General features: G+C 44.2%; 1 protein-coding gene across 1 annotated transcript in view; it reads left to right on the forward strand.

Moving 5' to 3' along the window:
* LOC142033811 (AF4/FMR2 family member 1-like) overlaps positions 1–21,376 on the forward strand; it is a 103,655-nt gene that overhangs the window by 74,886 nt on the left and 7,393 nt on the right. The window contains exons 8-20 of the mRNA XM_075034261.1: positions 255–309; positions 441–478; positions 1,910–2,066; positions 4,788–5,705; positions 8,231–8,328; positions 11,893–12,139; positions 13,173–13,264; positions 14,264–14,327; positions 15,149–15,285; positions 16,492–16,563; positions 17,194–17,287; positions 17,390–17,433; positions 18,831–19,060. Of these exons, the coding sequence (XP_074890362.1) occupies positions 255–309; positions 441–478; positions 1,910–2,066; positions 4,788–5,705; positions 8,231–8,328; positions 11,893–12,139; positions 13,173–13,264; positions 14,264–14,327; positions 15,149–15,285; positions 16,492–16,563; positions 17,194–17,287; positions 17,390–17,433; positions 18,831–19,060 (2,246 nt within the window). The remainder of the gene's footprint in view (positions 1–254; positions 310–440; positions 479–1,909; positions 2,067–4,787; positions 5,706–8,230; positions 8,329–11,892; positions 12,140–13,172; positions 13,265–14,263; positions 14,328–15,148; positions 15,286–16,491; positions 16,564–17,193; positions 17,288–17,389; positions 17,434–18,830; positions 19,061–21,376) is intronic.

The following is a 21,376-nucleotide window of genomic DNA, read 5'->3' on the forward strand; positions in this document are numbered from 1 at the left end:
GCCAAGGATACTGACCTCCATTGCAAAGTGTCCTGAGATCAGTTGGAAAGCACAGTTAAATCCCTAGATTGTGTGTTATCATTTTATCATTCATTCAGGTAATGACAAGGTTTAGCAGATTGGGCATGCTAAATGTTCAGAAAGGATGTGGGAGGTTTGTTTGTTTTGGCAAGTGCAAACTAAGTCTTTTTCAGTGTCTGCTGCTTGAAAATGTGTCTGCCTTGGCTGATATTTGTCTTCTGGTTGTCTTTCAGAATGCTCCAGGCCGACCTGCAGCTCAGTGATAGTGAAGAGAGTGGTGACGACCAAGTCAGTTTTAGATGTTTTATACACTAGGCACACAGACTTCCCTTTAAATCATCACAACTTGTTGTGTTGTTCCGAGTTCCTTAAGCTAACCTTTCCTCCCCCTCTCCTCTTTGTTTTTGTGAACAAAACAGGTTGTTGAAAAGCCACCTTCTTCACTTGCTCCTCCAAGGTACAGGTTTGTTCCCAAACTACTAGCTAGACCAAATAAGGAGGAAAAACAAAACTAATGGGGTAGAAGATGGGTAAGGGTTCCTGGTTTCTCTTGTAGATACAGGTGTTGGTTTCTAGCTGCCTGAAGCTGCTGTTGAAAATCGCCTTTAGTTGTGTGGAGTTTTACGGAAAGCTCCGATTAGAAAGTAATAATCCAGACATGCTGGATTTTGTCTGTGAACCAGAACTGATTTCCCCAACTGTTCCCTTCTTTTCTCCTCTTCCTCTCCACCAGTGTATATGTAGATCACACTGGATCTAATGGGATTTTCAGTTGTAGTAGTGACAAGTGAGGTGTGAGTCCAGTTTTAGTTTAGAAGGAAGCCCAAAAAAGCCAAGTGGATGAAGAACAGAAAAGGGTTAGGTAGGCTCATGGAGGCTATTTCAGCTCCTACTGATAAGGCAGCTGGCTGTAAGCAGTTCCTGCCATGTGTTGTTAGTCAGAAGCAGTATTCAAGGTAGACTGAACAGCCACACGCCAGCATTAGAGGAAGAAAGGTGGAGAAGCCCAGAATTTTTCCTATAGGAGAGCACCGACATATGTTTTTGGCTTGATATCTATATTCTTCAAGCACAGGGTAATGGTCTACAAAGTCAGACTGGCAGAAGGGCACGTCAGTTCTTGGTGTGATCTGTGTCTCTGCAAGCTCTTGAAATAGAGTGTTCTCACAGTATCAGTCTGGATAAGCAAGGAGCTTGCCTCCAGATCATACAAATGTGTTGATACTAATGTGGGAAACAGTTTTCAAAGCAAAAAAAACCAAATCAACATTTTGTAAGCCCATTTCAAAACAAAAAGAAGGTGTGCATAAAAGTCACAGTTCTCCCTCAGTTCCATCCACTCCCATTGTCAGTGCTAGAGGAAAACACTTTTGAGTAGGGGAGGGTGTTGCAAAAAATGCTACTGATTGACATGACCGTTAATGAAACAGTTACAGCACCTTGACCAAGTAACACAGATGAAGAAGTAAAAACTTAAGGGGGAGAACACAAAAAAGAGAAACCATCCTGGAATGTATGTTTCTGTCTTGTTAGCCTTTATTGGAAATTTTTCCGTTGAGGGTTGGGGCTTTCAGAAAAACACTCGTTAGTTTTGGCTATTTTGTAAACTTCGGTTGGCTAAATGCAGCTTCATACTGGAGCAGTGATGTCCTGCTTACGTATTTGTCCGACTGGGTTGGAGTTGAAGGTTTTATTATTTCCAGAGGTTTTTTATTCCAGTGCTTTATCTTTTGACTATGGCAATGTATTCCTTTGGCCTTCTCCCCTCCCCTCTCAGTGCCAAAACACAGGGTTTCAGTTTTATTTTTGAATCCTGCCATGTCAATATAATAAGTAAGTAACCTTCACCCATGCTGCTTTCTAATTTTATCTCATGGTGGCCTTGCAGTGCCCTACAGTCCCAGCCCAAGAGTGTGGCATCAGCACATTCCAGCAGCCCGGAGTCAGGGAGCACCAGTGACTCAGACAGCTCTTCAGACTCAGAGACGGAGAGCAACTCGAGTGACAGTGAAGCAAACGACCCTCCGAGAGCGTCAGCACCTGAGGTGAATGCCAATAAAATGTAGAGGCTGCTTAATGCAGCCTCTTGCCTCAGACTCTCTGCTGTCTGAATGCATTCAGGACAGGAGACCTGAAATACTGTCGTTGTTCAGGTGTCCCCTTGACATCTTTGCTGCATCATCAGGCTTATCTTGCCCTTTGTTTCCCTTCTAGAGTTTGTCAATTAAATAACCCTTAGTAACAGCATAATTAGACGTCTACATGCCTAACCTTGAAGTGTTGCCCCCTTCTCCTTTGGCATCATTGTCTAGCACTCCTGGAGGAATTAGTGCCTTCACGGGTGAGACACAAGCAAGGTGCAGATGAGAAGCACAGCTTGTCTGGGGTGTTTGGGGCCCATGTCTGCCCGTGCAGCTTTCCTGGGTGCCAAGGCTATGGGTTGCTTCGGGGTGAGACCAGTTTCCTGATACATTAAGAGGAGCCACTGCCTCCCTGCAGCTCCTGTGTGTGAGTGACAGATTCAGCTTCTCCCAGATCACAGCTGAAGTGATGAGACCTGCAGGAAGGGCTGGAATGTGCTTAGACTTGCTTCTGTTGAATTTGGCTCAGATAGTGCTGCACTGGCATTTCTGAGGCTTTTACTGGGAAAAGCAGACAACCAGAACTTAGCGCCTTAAAGTTTCATAATTGAGACCATGCATTTTTTGAAAATCTGCTGCAGAAGTGCTCATGTCCCATGGTTTCAAACAGTTCCTCCAGCTTGCAAAACATTCTTGGGCCAGTGGGAAGTACATAGTTATATCCTGTGGACCACAGCTGATGTAAACCAATCTGCTGCCAGTTTTGAGGTACTCTCACAAAACACAGAAACCGTGTAATTTATTCCCCGCCCCCTCCTCCAGCCCTAGTTTTCCTTTCTTTTACCTTAGAAGCACATGAACAGGGAGAATTTTATGTGCAGAAAACAAGCTTTGAGAAGGTGTATCTTTTCATCTCACATCTAATACACTTCACCCTCTAGCAGTTCAGTTACAGACTTTGCCCTCTGCAGTGTGGGTGTCTTTGGAAGGACAGATGTTATACTTCTCCTCTTTTACCAAAGCCTGCCTGGTTTGTCCTGAAAATACTAGATTGTAAGATCCTTCTCGCTCTAGTGAAGTCCTAACTATTTGCCATTGACCATTTTATCCTTTTTTATTCAGCAAACTATTCATCCATGGTGCTCAAGGAGTAAGTTAGTGCACATGGCCCATTTGTTTATAGTCAGTTCTTCACATGCAAAAGAACAGACTTTAAGACCTATAGGCAGTAGTTCCTTTATTTTTTTTTATTTTATTTTTTAAAAAAAAATCTCTTACTATCCTTTGGTTTTGGAAACCTAATGAAAACCTGTATGATGGTGTAGATCACAAACAAGATAACCGATGGTAGAAGTGCTAGAAAAGGATCAGAGTATGCCACTGTCTGATAGCTACGTACATTATAAACCAAAGTTTACTAAGTCTTTTAGCCATGTTTTTACAGTGTTTGACCAAAAACCAAATGTTCTTCAGTGGCTAGTAAGTTAAAATTCTGATGAAAATAAAGCAGATTTGTGTTATCTGAAAAGCCTAATGGAATTCGTGGTTTAATTTTACTTCCAAACCCATGGTAAAACCAAGCACTGTTTTTTAAACCAGGATTCTAGATGGACTGACTTAAACACAGTTGAAGACATGTCTTATTTATCTGCATGTTCTACAGTGAGTTGAGTCTGGATAGAGAAGAAAATCATGGCAGAAGGGATTCATTAGTCTCGGAAAACATTTCACGTACTGGGCTTTCTCTTTTTGGGGAAGGGTTGTGGCTCTTCTCAGAAGTGAGAGTGGTAACTGGGGAGAATCAGTGAGTGCGGGAGTTTAGCTGTGCTCTGATGGTGCCCAGATAATGAGTTACCCATTTGAGTGGTGTTGCCACATACATGGTATTTTCAGAATGGGCCCCAGAGAATAATGCCTCAGACTTGCAGCTTCTGTTGTCTCTTTTAGCATTAGTTGGGTTTGCTTTTCTCGTAATTTGTCAGACCGCTGTTAGATTAGGCAGAGCTTGTAGCAACCACGTTATGTTATTTGACCGTGATGCCAGGGGCCTTCAGACTTCAGTCGTTGCTCACGCCTTGCTTGACCCAGAGGGAAGCGAGTGTTGGGTTGTGTAGGCAGAGGACTCAGAAGAGGCCGGACTTGACATGCTAGCCATACAATTTATTTTGGTAAATGGTTTGCTTTTGGCTAAACCACAGGAGCCTGACAGCCTACCTGTCAGACTTCAATGAGATGTGTTAGCTGGCACAGCTGCTCATCTGTTTTGAAAGTAGTGCTGTGTGCAACTAACTTTCCAAAAGTGTTGCGAGGACAGCACCTAATCCATTTCTACGACTGCTGCTTTTTTTATATGTTGTCTGATTGCACAACGGTGTTGGTTAGTGGCAAACCAAGATGAAGCTTTCATGTAGACTGGTCTCTTGCTGAGCAACAGGTAAGGCTAGCAGAGATCCAGGAGTGCTGTGCAATACGTTTGACTGATCCTGTGCGAAGATGAGGTCTGTGTTTCTGAATTGTCAATGTGCACACGCTAAAGCATCACCACTGACACATGGTCTTTCACTTTCAAGCTCTTTTAACATCAAGGGGAAATTTTACTGGGCTCTGGTAAGCCATGCTAGGATGAAAATAGCCCATAAAGGCATCATAAAGTCTTGCATCCTTCCTTTCTCTTTTTGTGTGCAGCCTGACCCACCGACTTCTAATAAGTGGCAGCTTGACAACTGGCTAACCAAGGTGAACCCACCAGCAGTGCCAACAGAGAGTCTCAGCGAAATTGCCCATGGGGATGGATGTGAAGAGGGCAAGGAGCAGGGGCAGGCTGTCAGCAGCAATTCCTCCCACCAGCGTGCCGAGCCGAGGGAGCCTCATCACAAGAGCTCTGGCCGAGCGGCCAGGGCTCCTCAGGACGCTCATCTTCTGACCAAACGCAACTGCCAGAAGTCTCCTGTGCGGGCCGAGGGGCCCTCACCCAGGCAGACTGTGGGCATCAAAGGGCCCAGCAAGGGCCTTGTCCACGAGGGGCCCAAAGGAGGCCTGAAGGTGGAGAGTGACCCTGGTCCTTTTGAGGTCAGAGACCAGTCTTCCAGAGACAAGCCAAAAGTCAAAACGAAAGGGAAGCCAAAATCCAGTGACAGAAAAGACCTGACCCCGGCACTGCAAGAGCCCCCTGAGAACAGAAAGCACAAGAGCTCCCACCAGGCCAATGCCAAACCCTTCTTGGACCCCAAGGTCATGAGAGATGTTTTGCTTGGCAGTGTCCAGGAGCATCTCGCTCTCAGTCCCCTTCCTCAAGGCCAGGGCACAAGCCCCACCAGGACTAGCGGCCACAGGCCTGCCATCGTGGCCAGAGAGGATTTTCACAAGGAGAAACTTCCCTTGCCTATCAGGGGGAAGAAGTTGCTCTCGCCAGTGAGGGACTCCCCTGCCCCTCAGTCCCTCATGGTGAAAATAGATCTCCCTCTGCTGTCAAGAGTCCCCCAGCCCCCTGGGAAAGGCAGTCACCAGAAGAGAGCAGAAGCCAAGGAACCCCCTGGTGCAAGGAAGCAGGACTTGGAGAGAAAAATCACGGATACTCTTGACAAGTCCCTTCAGAAGAGGAAGGTAAGAGGTGGAGGTGGGTTTGTACAAGGACCAAGGTGGTGTTTGAAAAACCCATGCGGAGAGTTCATTTCTGCTCCTAAGTTGGGAGTAGATCCCTTGCGCTCCTCCTTTAAAGGTGTTATCAAACTTCTAAAGGGAATGTGTATCAAAGCCGTTCATAGAGGTTTCTTGTTGGTCACAAATGCCCTGCTGAGCAAATGAAAAGCCTCGTGAGCTAACAAACGCTTTGGTATTTGAAAACATTTTCTGCTGTATTTTCTTGAAATACTAGTTTTCTCAGACAACAAAACCCCAGCCCTCCTATATTGGAGGAGCTTTCAGCAGCAGGCTGTGTCAGCATGTGGTTGGCCAGCCCCCTGGTAGCATTTGTGGGTTTCCCTGGCTTTCAACCAAGCAGAGCTTTGTAGGGCTGTGGTGCCCCCTCCCCCTGCAACCCCTTTAAATGCAGCATGGTATCTGAAGCACCTCCCAGACTGTGCAGTCATCTACACTATCCATTTAATGTCTGTTGTGGGAGAGCACCTTGCCTGCACTTTGTGGGGAGAACTGACACAGGCTGCCCTGGTCTGTGGTTTTTGGTTTTGTCTATGCGTGGACCTTCTGCTGCCTTTAGCCATGCAGCCTTAGGCTGCGTAGCGTAGTCTTTTCCTGTGTGGAGTCATTCATTTCCATGAAACAGTTGTGATTGCTTGCTTACACAAAGAGGAACAAATTCTGCAGGTGTGAATTGTGTTATTACTAGGGATGATGGCAGCAGCCCCATGTTTTTGCTTTTCCATAAATGCAGACTTTTAACTGAACCAGGTTCACCGAGAGTAACAAGTGTCGCTAAACCCTGCTTTGGATCTCAGCGGTTGGCTAAATATGTAGAAAACTTCTTTGGTTTCCCCTGGAGCTGCTGAGGTGCTAGCAGCGATGCTAGTGCTTAAAAGATGCATGTGTCCAGAGTCCTTCAGCTAGAATAGTTGCTTTGCTTTGAATTACAAGACAGCCCTTTATTTAACTGAGATGGTAGTTGCTCACAAGTGTTTTTTGGAAAGCTAAGTCCCAAAGGGGGCTGTGAATATACTTCTAGCCAGCTGGTTCAGCTGCACAGGGTTGGTTGCAGGCCTTGTGGTGAATGGGTATTCACTGTGGATATTTCAGTGCCTGTATACCTTCTTGGTCCTCCTCACAGAGCAGGTGGCTTAGCACATGTGGGTGAACAACCTTGGCTCCCGTGTGGGTTTCATTTAGTCTTGTCATTTTCTGAACTTCCCATAGTTGTGGGGGAGAATTCAGAAGAGCAGGGAAAGGGTGAAGAAACCGGAGAGACCACAGCAGTCCCCCTCTTGCGGAGCAGTGGAAGAGGGTAAACAGGCAGCAAATCTGTTGCTTCTCCTGTTATCTCAAAGACCCAAAAGAGGAGCTATTTGATATTAGACATGTCTTCCCTTGCAGCCTGAGTGTCTGATTGCAGGAAACCCCTCCTCAGAGCCTTGCTGTCTGCATTATGTCAGCATGCATCAGTGTCCTTGGAGGCTCAGGCTTCATAACAGCCAGCTAGGTCAGGTACAGCTGTCAGACATCGTTTGCGGCAGTGTGGAGCTCAACTTGAGAAACAGTTTAAGAACTTGATCTAGGTGCTGGAGCCTTGCCCTGAGCACACTGCCAGAGGTCGACTCTGCCGAGCACAATCTACTGAGCTCCATCACAGTGACATAAACCTGCATGTACTCTTGGGAGAGAGACAGAAAGTCCTGGAATGCTTTTGGCTGCCACCAGGCACACTGTGGGTAACACTGACTGATAAGTGCAGTTTCTTTTACATTTTCTTGGCTTGTAGCAAATTATTCTAAAGTTTTTCATTCAGGTGAGCTGATGATTTGCACGCTTTGTATTGTAAGACCTATGGAGTGCAGTTAAAAAGTATTATTTATTACCTCTCCGCCTTAATGGTTCCTGTTCTTCTGGAGGACAATGGCAGTGATTTTAACTGCCTGTTTAAAATTTCAGCTGTATCAGATTCTTCTTCATAAAACCAAAAACCCCTGCACATCTGAGGAATCGGAGGGATCTAACTCTCCTGTGAATGCATTTTTTTCCTTCCCTTTGATAAGGCATACCACAAAACACAATTGCTTGCAGTTCATGACTTTGCCAGGAGGAATCTGAATACATTTCTGTATAATTCGTACTGAGTAGGAAAAAAAAAGCCCATCTAGAACAGATGGAATGCTTATTTTCAGCAGTGGAGATGCCTTAATTTTGATTACTATTAGCAACAAGAGGTTTAGCAGTTCCATCCCCATCACTACAAAATAATTAATCTATCCAAGCAAATGTAGGTAAAATGTCATTTTAGGATACTTGTCAGCGAGCCTGAAATCTATATCCGCTGTGTTTTGGGTTTATGCTTTGTCAGTTCTAATATCTTATCCTTTTCTTTTTTTAACCAGAATCAAACTTAGCTGTATTGGTCTGTACTTTGCACCAACTTTCAAAACGTGAGTGATTTTTTTTTTTTTTTTTTTTCTTCCTGTTAGAGGGAAGTGGAGAAGGAGATTGATAGGAAGAAAATGAAATCAGAAAAAGAAAGAAAATCATTGCAGTCTTCAGCTAACAAAGACTCCAATAAATTGAAGTGAGTATACAGTGGTGGGATGGCAGACATGCATAAAACTAAGTCTTTTTTTAAAAAGGTTAAGGCGAGGAACTGTATCTCCTGTCCTTATACTTCTGAGTTTGCTTATAACATCGTGTGCCTTCTGAAACTTAATCTGCTGCAATCTGTCTTTACATCCTGGAACCAACCATGTGGCTATGGGAGTGTCATTTATTCGCCTTTTTATTTGTTGCAGATGTGAAGTGATACTTGGGTGTCACTTATCTTCCTCTCCCTTAACGCTGAGGATTATGGTTCTAATCATTCAAGCATAAGCTGACGTTTCCGTGGCTGATCATCCTCCTATACCTGGTTTACACTGCTGCAAAAGCGTTGAATGCTGTGGCATTTGTCCTGATTTCGAACAGTTGAGATGGGAATGAAGACTTCACCATTTTAAACACAAACTTGTCCATCCTGCAGCTTATGTTGCTGCATGCTCTGATCCATATACTACATGTAGCTCAAAGAATCTGTTTATGCTGCAAGAAATTTAATTGCCAGTTGTGCCCGTACTACTTTTCCTTCTAAGCTGGTAGGCAACCATTTGCACTGCTCTCTTTCAGACCAGATGCAGGAAACAAATTTGTGCAAAAAAATTAGACGTTGTTTGAGTTGCAAACAGTGTGGTAGATTGCACGCTGGGATGTAGGAGCCATTTCCCCTTCTCTAAACTACAGTGGTGGTAATCTCTCAGCAGACAATTGCCCAGGTGATCTGGGAGGTGGCAGCTGTTCTGTGGGGAGTAGCATATGCTTGTTCTGCACGATGGCTTAGGTGTTTCAGGGGATGGCAAGAGAACTTGCCATCTGGTTGACAATGTCTCTGCTCATTGCAGGGGGGTTGTACTAGATGATCTTTAAAGGTCCCTTCCAACCAAAACTCTTCTATGACTCTAGGTGAGTAAGACTTGAGAGTTCAAGTATCAATTATTTCTGCTTTCATGAGAAATGGAACTAGCCTTAAAATGCTTTTAAAAAGGGAGTTGGACTAGATGATCTTTAAAGGTCCCTTCTAACCCAAACCATTCAATGATTCTTACGAACTTCTTTTTCTTTGCGCATGTTTTCCTCATTCTGGGTTCTACTGTCATACTTGTTTTGGGGAAGTTCGTGGTCTCACTGCATGGGAAGCAGCAGAAAGCTTTTTAGCAGATTCATAGTACTTCACATGCATTTAAAGCTCTGAGTCTTTGTAAGGTGAGAAGATGATGTGAACGTGTTTTGCACATGGGGAAATTGAGATGCAGACAAATTTGAGTTGCTTGCTCAGGCTCCTGCTGCAAACAGGTGACATAGCTGAAAGTGTGGCCCCGAAATCGTGAGTCTTATTCCCATGATTGAGCAATCACGTCCACAGCAGAGCAAGTTCTGGCAGCCTCTTGGGAAAGGATATTGTACTAAATGCAACTGTATGTCCATAAATTTTGACTAGGTGATCATTGCTGTTTTCGTAATTGGACAGGTCCTGATGAAAGAAAAAAGTCAGATGTTAATGCTGATACTCTCTACTCCCTCAGCTGCTTTTGCTGTCATCGGTTACAGACTTTGAACAGCACTTAGCGGCTGGTGCACGCAGTGTCTGTGCTAGGTGGAACTTGTCTTCTCCCAGCTGAGAATGCAGAGGTGAATGTGATGGATATTGCAGAGCTCTGTTTTCTCACCTTGCTGCCATGGGAGGCTGCTGAGCTGGGATGCTCCAGAAGCACGTGGACATGCAGCTCCCCCTTTCTCTAACCAAACCAAGATGCCGCAGTGCCAGTAGGCTTTTTACTTTGACTAGCCCAGATTTGCATAGAGGTGAAATGTGCAAAGCCCAGTCCAGAAAACAGATTTGTATGTATAGGTGGGTAGGGAGCATTTGCATTCTCCACTAAAATCATCATCTTGTTTTTGTCTTTTTTGTATGTGACCTAATGGGGACGCAACCAGTGTGCCTTTTGAATTGCGGTCTTTCTAGAATTTCAGATGGCCTTTATGGCCAGGAATTTCTCATGTATTCCACTATAGCATTTGCAGTGTTTCTGGTAGATCTGCTGAAACTTACCCCATAATTTGCATACCAGTGTACTGCCAGCATTTTGGCTAGGTCTTTGCTAGAGCAAACGCTTCCAAGAGCATGTCTTCAAATGGGCGGTGTTCCTGAGAGGGGAGGCTCCTGTGTCAGTTCTAGGCTACTGCATTCAATTCCTGCTTGATTGTGGCTTGAATTTGAGGTATTGACTTGCATTGGTATGTAGCATTGAGGTTTGTGTCCTGACAACATGAGTAAACTGCTTTTCTGCAGAGAAAACATTGAAGTACTCTGAAAGCACTTAGGCGTTAGGGCTAACATTTAGTTGGGTGAAGGGATATTTCAGCTGTGGTAATAATGGAAGGGCATTACTTCTGTGGTTCATTCCTCCCTTTTTCTCAGTGAAAATGAGCACCCCTTTTAGCCATGTTCTGGCTTTCAGAGTGGGAAGAATAGGATGCGTTTTTGGGGAGAGAGGGCTCTGGGTCAGGTCAGGGGATGCCGCTGAGCTCTGCGTCAAACAGTCCTCTCTGGAGCGTCAGCTGTAGTGAAGCTGGGGAGCATGTGTGCAGTGAGTAGGGACTGTGCCACGGGAAAAGTGGGTTGTGGAAGAGGGGAGAGGACTGTCGCACGCACAGCAGAACAAAGCAAGATGTGCAATGTTACACTTCAGTCTTCTCACTGGGTTTAACTTCATTTCCTCCTCTTCTGATAAGGCAGTCCATGAGTTGGGATTCACTGCTCTGTGTTTTCCTGGAAACTTTGAGAAGCTGAATAAAAATGGTGTAAATGAGCAGTAGTGAAACAAGGTTTAGAGCTATTTGGTGCTGCTTACAGCTGCCAGAGTTCCCTGGTAATCCTAACTTCAAATGATCAGAAATCTGATGTGCCACCATCCTATTAAATGTGATAGTCTCTGCCATTTAAAAGCACAGCATTTTAAGTCTCTATCACTGGAATCCTCTCAACTTTATAGTGTTGTCTAGTTGAGCTGGTGAGTCCTGGCAAGGGATGACTCAGTTGAATTCTGTCAAAGCACATACAGGATCAAATGTCTAGGTGAGTATCTCTGACCATAGAAGATATCTTCTACCATAATTGGGAAAGAGAGGTAGTGCTGCAGTTCATTTGCCTTGTTGGGTGATTTGTGCCAGGGATTTTAGTTGCTGTGATTGCCTCTCTTCCTCTTTCAGTGAAAAGGGGCTGTGTTGGAGGGATGCCTTTTTTTTGCAACATCCTCATATTCTGGTTGCAAGCATTTGCTCCAATGATAAGTCCTGAAGGTTATTCCTACTTGAAAACCAACTTGTTTGTGTGTTGTTGGCGGCTTAAGATGTGTTACCTAATGCCAGTGAAGTCCCTGAAGTTTTGTTTTGCTTTTGTTGGATTCTTTATGTTAACAACTCATTTCACACTTCCAGAGAAATTTAAAGAGAACTGGCACATGATATAACTATGTTTTTAAAAAAATCCCTACCTTATATGTACACCATATTCATCCCAATTGCTGAATTTGCTTCCCATCTCCAGAGCATCAAAAACTTCACTTGAAACCCAGAAGAAAGATCTCCTGCTACCCCCACCACTGCCACCCATGTCTCCTGTACATCCTCCACCAAAGTCAACCAAGATGGCCCAAAAGAGACCCAAAAGTGAGAGCAGCGAGCTGCCTGTCGTGGAGAAGACTGCCAGGGACGAGAGCAACCACAAGGATCCTTTGTTCTCCAAGCACAAGAAAGTGGAGAGAAATCCCGCTGAGCTCTCAAAGGGCATCAAAGTAGGTATCCATTATAACTGGCAGGATGTTTCCTGCAACCCATGGGTGCTGTGTGATTCTCTTGAGAAACATGCTCTGAGGATATTAAAAAGGAAGGAGGATAAACAAGCCACCAGAGAAAGCTCTTTGAAGCATTTTTACCCCTTTAATGGCTATCTGTGACCTTATGTTGCTAGCTCAAAAGCCTGTGTTGTAACTTCTCTGCTGACTTTCCATCATCTGTTTTAATCTTACCAGTGAAACATAGTGAGAAGGGGTGACCATGTGAAAAACAAAGGCAAGAGAATCGTGTTTATGGTAGTAACTGCTTCTGACTGTAGGCAACTGCAAGTACAATATTGGTGTAAAAATAAGTGTGTTTACAGAAAGAAAGAGTGGATTGCTTAAAAATACGAAACAAGCAACCTGTGGTTTTGACCGTGACCTAGGTATAAGGTTTTATAGCTTGCTTACAAAATTGTTGATGATCCTTGCAGCTGGATCTTTGCATTTTGAGGTTATAAAATTCAATTATATTGCTGCTTACTCATGGCTCTGTGTGTGTGATCTAGGATGTTGCTGTGTGTGTTAAGCTAGACTGTGCATGCTGTATTAGCTGGCTTCTAACTGCTTGCTTTTTCCTGATAATGTAGTTAGTAGTGGAGAATCAGCAATTTCCATGTGGTTAAGCTGGAAATAAGTGTGAATGGATATTACCCCTTCTGCCTTGGCTAGTGGCCATGAAAAATGTGCTGCTTGCAGCCTTACTGCTATTTTAGCCATTGTGCAAGGAAACCTGCTACTTAATTTCTCCATGCTTGGGAGAAGTTTGAATGGTATTAAGCCTTGCTAGCAGTCAGGTAGGATGCCAAGTTTCCATTTCCATTATTGAAAGGGGTACTGGGGAAGAAAGTAAGAAGAGCTGGAGAGCCTGGAGAATAGATTATGCCTGGGACAAATAAACATTTTCTCTTGAAATTTAGGAAAGCCAAGCTTTGGAATTGATTTAGACATCTCTCTAACCAGCTTTATCTCCACTCTGTGTTTTTTTCAGGGATCTCCAGGGGATGTCACAAATCCTTTCCCAGTGCCTTCTTTGCCAAATGGTACCTCCAAGCCAAGGGGACCTCAACTCAAGTTTGAAAAGTAAGTTTTTGTTTTACACCCATCACCTGTACTTTCTGAATACACCAGACAAGGCTGGCCCTGCAGCCACCCAGGCTTCTGCTTCTTGATCACTTCTTTGGGGAGGAAAGAGAGAGAGAGATGTCTGAGACCTGCCCTGTACTGCCTTCTTGTGTCTGGGACTTAGCCCACCCACCACAAAGCAAAGGTCTCATTACAACAGTTCTTGGTTTGAGGGAAGCTACTCTAGAAATTAAGTACTTTTGAACTCTGAGAGGAGGTGTCTTGTGCCTGCCTACAAGTAATGGGTTTTGATTTGTCTGATTCTTGACAAGTGGCAAACTCCTCTGTGACAGGGTGCTGGGCAGGCAACTGACTTTTTCTGAGAGGGTATGACTCTACTTGCTCCTTTTGTTAGCGCACAGGTGGCTGTATGCCATTTCCATGGTGAATAGATTATCCCAATGCGCAGAAATGTGTGCAGTCCAAATTTATCATCATTTATGTGTTGACTGAGACCCAGCTCTGTAGAAGCGTTGCACACCATATCTCTTGTAAGCAGATAACTTGAATGCAAGCTCTTTTGGTCTGAGTGTGTCATACTGCAGAGTTTACTGTATGCTTCAATCAAAAATGTATTGCTGGTATTGTACTTGAGGAATGATAGGGCATCACGTAACTACTATCTTTCCATGGGAGCAAAGAAGTAAACTTGGCCTCATAGTAGCCTAACCTCCAGTGTTTTTTCTACTTAGAAATGTAAGTTTTCAGTGTTATTCTAACATACATTTTTTAAGAAATCAATTCATTTTATCTGTCCATTCAACTGCTATGTATTTCTGAACATGCAGACAACATTCATTTAGTGACTATCATAACTGTAACGTGTGTTTGATAAGGCTGTAACAAGCTTACCAAAACAGGATGTTCAGACTCATAGCATCCTGTAGATAAGAAGGTAAAATTTATCCTACTCTTTTTCTCTGTTTTCTGTTTTTCCTCTTTCTGTCCCCAATTCAGGCAGCATCCGATGGAATACTACATAGAAGTGGCCAAGAGGCTGAAGCACAAAGCTGATGCAATGGTAAGTCATGGCCCTGTGCTAGAAATGTTAACCAGCTCTTGCATTCAGACCTGATACTTGCATGCACGTGAATAAGATTCGCTGGCTAACGTTACTTCCATACTCCCTACATGGAGCATGTTCAAGTCATATGTGGGGAGGCTGTCTTTATTTGCCAAATGTTCAGGCATTTCCCTTTGTTGTAAACACATCTAGAGAATGTGCCTAGAGAATAGGATTCAGAACTGATGTTGTCTGAGGTTAGCAGGCCTGTTTGCTTTGCAGAGCTATCACAAAGTCCTTGGAAGATAGTTTTAAGACAGTTTACTCTGAAACGTCAGGATCCTGTGTTGGTGAACAAGACTTGGAAGTGCCCTTTGCAGATGTAACTAGCTTTCTCCACTATGTGCAGTTTAACAGCATGCATGAATGAACCTATTTTTTTGCTAATTATGGCTCAGTCAGATAATGTACATTTGCTACTTGCCATTTACCTGTGAAAATGAAGTGAGGGAATACTGCAATGGGAAGGCCCCATCTGCCTCTCCCAAAGCAGGCCCCCAAGATGAGACAATAATATCCAAAAATGTGAAGGTAATAAATTACTTAAGGAAAATGTTGAGCAAGAGGAAGAGATACGAATAGCCAGAGCCCACAAAGCTGATGACTGGGACCACATTAGGGGTTCTGCTGAGAATCCTTTAATTATCACCTGGAGGCCTGACTTGCATCTTTTTCTTTCTTCAAATCCTGCCTAACTAGGGGAAAAAAAGGGAATTCAGGTATACTTGAGAGAAGTAGTTTTTGTCTTAGTCTAAAAATTAGAATTTTCTTCCCAATAGACTGACAAGACTGGAAAGGCCTTTCAGTACCTAGATGCTGCCCTTTCCTTCATTGAGTATGGGATCGCCTTGGAATCGGATGCACCAGCACCAAAATCAGCTTACAGCATATTCAGTGACACCATAGATCTCATCAAGTAAGTGGTTTTCAAAGCATGATGGTTAGGCAGCATGTTTGGAGGGGAAGGGTTAGTTGCATTGCTTGTTTGCAACTGTGGCAGCTCTGGATTCCCACCATGGAGCAGAGTTTGGGTTGCTGTACAAGCATCAGACAGACCATCCAGAGGCACCAGAGACAAATCCTTTGAAATGTGTTTCAGCATTGCTTATCAGAAGAAGTAGGCACCATGTCCTCCTCAGCATTTGAGCCTTGCAGTTGAGGTACACCAGAGGACACTGGTTCAGATAATCAAGGACAGGAAGGAGTTTTTACTTTATCCAGAACTGAAGTTGCTTTTGCATGTGAGCTCAATAGTATGTCAGTTAAAAAAAATCAAAGCAACAATATAGCACGTGGAAGAGCGGTTTGTGCCCCAAAGCTCTTGCAGCTTGATTGAAGGCAGATTTTACTGGTTTCTCCCATGTGTCTTTGTACCAGTGCACTTTATTGGGGTTTCTTTTAGCAACGTTCCCTGTTTAGTTTCACAGCCATAGTAGATGCATGTAGATAGTAGACATTATGACATATGCAGGCAGTGCAATCCAAGGAACCATGTACTGGATAGAAGAGAGACAGGTATCGGTTTATTCATATTGAAATTACAGGTTATGTGAGTTTTCGAGAGCTGATTTGACTTCTGACCTTAGAGCTGAAAGAGCTGTCAGAGGTTTTTTTGTGGTAGACTTCAAACTTTTTAAATGACATTGTTTGCTTTTTGGTCTTGAGGGACTGCATTTCCAAGATGCTACTGTTGCTTTGTTTTCAAAAAGGAGGTTTGCTTATTTGTTCTTTGCCAAAAGAAACATTTCCACTGAGATGTCTGTCTTGTCCAGAAACACTTGAATTAGTGTTGTAGTCAGTGGTGGGGGCACCTCTCCTGGGCCTCAGGCCTGTAGGTGGCCCACGGGGGGCATCTACTTGTAGGGATGTTGCCCATTAATCAGTGTAAGAGGAGAGCGAGTCGCATAAGGGGCCACATCTGTTCCTGCTGCGTGGAAAACAAGGCATTTGGAGACAGTCCTCTGCTCAAGATCATACAAAGCACTTGGTGCCAGGACTAAGAACTCGGGGCAGGTTTCTTGACTTTTGGACCAGTGCTTGAGATAACGGCATGCACTGGTTTTTCATAAACAGTAGGACTTCAGAGCCCTGATGACTGACAAGATTCTGTTTGTTTCCTTAGATTCGTCATGACATTGAAATCCTTTACGGACTCCTCAGCATCTTCACAAGAAAAAATCTTTGCTGTGTTATGGTGCGTAACTGTTGTTCTGCACCTTCATATTCTGTTTTTAGACTTGATAGAGTGAAAGACCCGTTATTTTCAGGGGCAAAAGAATGAGTTAAATGGGAATCAGAGTTCTGCAAGGAAAAAACCCCCACAATATAAAAACCAGAATGAACAGGAACATCTCTAAAGTGAGCTGGGATATCACAAGGGACTACATGTGGAAGGCACAGGCTCTAAAATTTGATCTGCTGGTAACTTGAGAGCACATAAGGGCTTTCACCTAAGGTGAAAGAATGCGATTTGGCTGTCCGTGCTTGAGCTGTGTAACTGAAGCTGTAGTTGAACGTAGCTGAGGCACTTCTGGACAGAGGCTTACTCAGCCTGTGGCACCTATAAGAGGTTGGGCACCTGTTTTATGTAAAAGACCAGACATGGCCCTTCCTTGTTTGGTTGGTTTTTTTGTTGGGTTTTTTTTCCCCCCTTGTGATTTTTTTACAGGGTCTTTCTTTAAGATGAGCAGGAGGAGAAATTCTGAGCTTTCTTGACTTTGCAATACAGCTGATGTGTGCCTGCCTCCATCCCACAAGGCTGATGACTGCTGAGCAGGCAGCGGTGAGCGTGAACACTTACTCTTGGTTGTGTTTCTGTTCACAGCATGCGCTGCCAGTCCATTCTGCACATGGCAATGTTTCGTTACAAAAAAGACACTGCAATAAAGTATTCCAGGATCCTGAATGACCACTTCAAGGTAGGGCATGCGTATTACTAAGCTGCCAGCTGGCTGGCTGCAGTAGTTACTGATGTTGGCTGAATAGCCCATACCTAACAAGAGTTCTGTTCCTTACTGCAGAGTTCTTCCAGAGTAACACAAGCACCTTCTCCATGTGTTGCAAGGTAAGATTTAAAAAGATGTATGTTGTGATGTGTCTATAAGGGTGTGAGTGAAAATAGTATCCCGAGTATTTGAGTTGCAGGCTGCGTTTGAGTGCCTCACCGCTCGCTCTTTCGTACCACCTGAAATCATATTGTTAGGGGGCATGAGTAGGTTTCTGCTCTCTCTTTCCTGTCTTTTCTCATTGGAAAGGTTGGGGTTTTTTTTGTTATGAGGTCCAGAGTTACTGTGTATCAGGCAGAGCAGTTCTCCACCAGAGAAACAGGCCAGAGGAGCAAGGAAGGTAGCATCACTATGCTATTTCAGAGTCCCTGTTGTTGTCATCTTTGTTCTGTTCTGTCGCTCTCATCTAGAGATCGTTTCAGACTTAAGAGGGTACCATCCCCATCTCCCTGGCCACTGTCCAGTAGGATTATGCCTTCAGCCTGTGGTAGCATAACTTTGAGGTGATACTTTAATATTTTTCTCTTTACCTCAGTCACCAATTAAGAAAAAGAAACTAATTTTCTAATTTGTGAGTTATTGAGCATTTTGTCCTTTCTATGTATCTGCAGCAGTGTTGCTGCGTATGTGGCAGCAAAAGTAAAAGGCAAGATGTCCCATAACAGTGTTTGGCCCAATGCCTGGCAGACTGGTGCTGTGTTTTAATGACAATGAGTAAGACTTTTTCTCTATCCTGTGGTAATTGCATTTGGCAGATAGCTATCCAGCTCCACGTCTGTCCCTTTTAAACTTTGCAGTTGAGAGAAGGTTGTTTGGTCTTCAGTAGTGACGCTGAAATTCCAGTTATTTTTCTGCCACCTTGGACAGTGTAGGTTATTGGGAATTAAATGGTCTCCCAAGAGCAGTGGTGGAAGCTCGCTCATACCAGTGACTGAAATGAGGTTGATTGAAGTGGTGGGGGTGAAGCGATGTGATGAAGCCAGCCTGTGTCTGGAAGGCGGGCAGCTGACTGCATTTAGCTTCCCTAGGTCTATAAATAAGTGTGTGTAGGCTGACCTGGTTGCTTTGACTAGCTGTCAGAAAGCTCCAGCCTCTGTAGGTGGGGAGCTTCAGCATGCCTGAAATGGAAGTCTTTAGCAAAAAACACTTAGAGAATCTGGTGAAGGCTTGCACAAGGAGGTGTAGATTTTGGAAGGTGGATGGGTGGCCCTTTCTGATGTCTGGTCCCGCATTTTCTTTTGTCAAGAGGAGTCCTTAGAGTCGCAAATCAATTCAAAAACCTTGGCCTTGCACTCAGAGGACAATTACCTGTTATGTAGCTGAATGCATCTCAGTTTTTAACACTCTATGCTGCAGGCCTAGATGATACTGGATAGCTCCTGGCATAAGCCAGTCTTGTGGCAAGACTTTCGACTCTGAAATGAAATGTTTGTGGTGGTGTTTCTTTCTCCTGCAGAAGCACAGGCATGCCTTCTCCTCTTTCTCCAATGCCCTCTCCTGCTGGTTCTGTGAGTTCTCAGCCAGGATCGAATGCTAGCAACTGCAGCGGCAACAGCATTGGCTCTTCAGTCACTGTCCCTTATAATATCCCAAGCATCACCTCTTCCTACGTCAACATTACTTCCTATATCCTCTATGCTTATGATATTTGGGAACGGGCTGATGCACTGGTCAGGAAGAATAAGGGTAAGTTTTTGCCCTCTGGCTTTTCTGTCTTATGTGTTGTGTTTATGTGTATGTACTTGCTTAAATCCTAACACTCAGTGTAGCAAACACCATACCTAAAGAACAAAGCAGTAAAAATGTCGAAATAGACAGCTATGGCTTATTGGCAGGTTATTGGCAGAGATACTTGGTGGTGATATAATGATGAGTGTTCCAATTAAAAGGTTGTCTTGGCATCCTCAAATGTCTAAGAGCTAAGGCATGAGGGTATCAAGTGCAGGAAACCAGCCAGCTCACTCCATGGTAACACAGGAAGCATAAGGGGTTTTTTTTCTGTTTGTTTTTCCCTTTGGGGCGCTTAGCTTTTCTGAATTGGTCCGTTTTCTTTAAAAACATCTTTTTGGCCTGTACCCTTGTGTTTCAGTTTGTTTGTCAAACTTCCAGGTATTTTTGTCTTGAAAACGGTGAAGCTGGCTTCTCTCCATAACAGAGAAGCTGAGCAGCACTTCAATTGGAGTCCTTGCTGGGCATGTGACCAGTATTTGCCAAGCAGCATTTCTAAAATTGCTCCTACTTTTTTTTATTTTACAGTTTTGTAGTTAAAAATGTTGTGTTGTCCTGTGGTACAAGCAGTGGTGGATAAGCAAAAGCCCTAGAGCAGATGCAGTTCAGTCTGTAACCTGCCATCCCATGTGGCATTTGCAGTGTCATTTTCCGTAAAACACAAAGTTTTGTGAGCTACTGTGGGCAAAGGGAAGTTTTGCCATGATCTGTTGGCAAACTTGCGAAAGAAAATAAACACGATGTGCCTGGCTGAATTGTTGGAAGGCTGTAAAAATAGTCACACTAATGAGGCAGTTGCTGAAATTCAAAAGGCTTTGCAAGTCACCTTTGAATAAAGTAACTCCAGTTGTTGGCTGTCCTCTGAGCAAATCTGTGCTCACAGCAGCAATTCATGTGTAGTATTTTGGATTCTAGCCTCTAAAGGCTGAGAAAAGACTGTCACATAGAAGGAGCAGTGGATGCTGCTGGTAAGCCAGAGGAATGAGTCCTGGAGGAAAACCTGTGGGAGGGCAGCCTGAGCACAATCTTGCATCAATCAAGACTAAATTCAGAACCTGCTATGTGTTGCTGTTTTGATGTAGGGGAATGATGACCGGGGTAGTAAATACTCCTTAGGGAGTAGATCTGTGCAGAAGAGTAAATACTCATGTAGGCTTAGCAGTTGTTGTCACTGTTCAGGATGGTGGAGGAATTTCAGAACTGGAACTTGTTGATATTCAGTGTAACGTACAGATGCTAAGAGGTGCGGAGAGTGAGTACCTAAAACTAAAAAAAAGGCCATATCCTTGATTCTTTTGTGCAATTCATAGGGCATAAGAAGAGGAAAGAGCAGTGGCCTTCAGTTATCGAGTTCTCTTAAACAGGGAAGTCATAAGTTAGTGGAAAGCAGTTAGTTCTAACTACGTCCAAGTCACTTGTGCAGAGCTGAAGTGCTTTCTGGCGGGTCCGCAACCAGTTGCTTCCAGCACAGAACCCAGCTCCTCACTGTAATGCAGAGTAGCACCGTGGATCATGAGGCTGTAAGAGGTTGTCTTCAGCCTCTGATTTCCCACAGCAAGGACAAGCTGAGGTTGCACGTGTGCATGTGAAGTCACTCTCCTTTCACAAAGTACTGTGGTCCCAGATCAGATTATCTTCTGGTTGCCCAGGCAGGGTGTTCAGACTCCTTGTCCCTGCTTACAGCTCTTCTGTTTCCTGTGGAGGGAATGGATACCCATTTTGTACACAAAAGGAGGGAAATCAGGGGAAATGTGTTCTCTGCTTCTGAATTGGAAAGTATTAGAATGAAAGTGTTGTGCTCTCTGCTGCTGAAGAGTTCCTTGCACAGCCAAGCAGAAATCTTCAGCCTCCAGGTTCAATCTTTGTTTGTAAATAAGGAGAGCTGAGAACGGGCGGTTTCTGAAAAGGTACCTGGCAACACGATCAAGGCTGGAGGGACCGAGGGACTGGGACGAGCCCATGTCACTAGAAGGCAGGTCATGCAGGAATATCTTGGAAAGGTGACTGGAAAGGAATAGGTGTGATAATTTCCTGTAACTCACTGTCACCCGCACAGATGATTGCCAGCACAGAGCAGGGCATGCAGCCTGCCGGCATCTCCCAGCAGATTCAGATATGCTGCAAGAGCCTTCTCCTGCCCATGTGGGAGGAGGAGCGTGGTGCCTCAAGTTGGTGGCAGGGTAGGAGGACTCTGTGAAATCTGCCTGACATGCCCAGCTAAAGGCAACCCAAATCTGAGCTGTATAGCCTGGCAAGCTCTATAAATTTTTAAAC

The sequence above is a fragment of the Buteo buteo genome, chromosome 1 (genome assembly GCF_964188355.1).
Source record: "Buteo buteo chromosome 1, bButBut1.hap1.1, whole genome shotgun sequence".
NCBI lineage: Eukaryota > Metazoa > Chordata > Aves > Accipitriformes > Accipitridae > Buteo > Buteo buteo.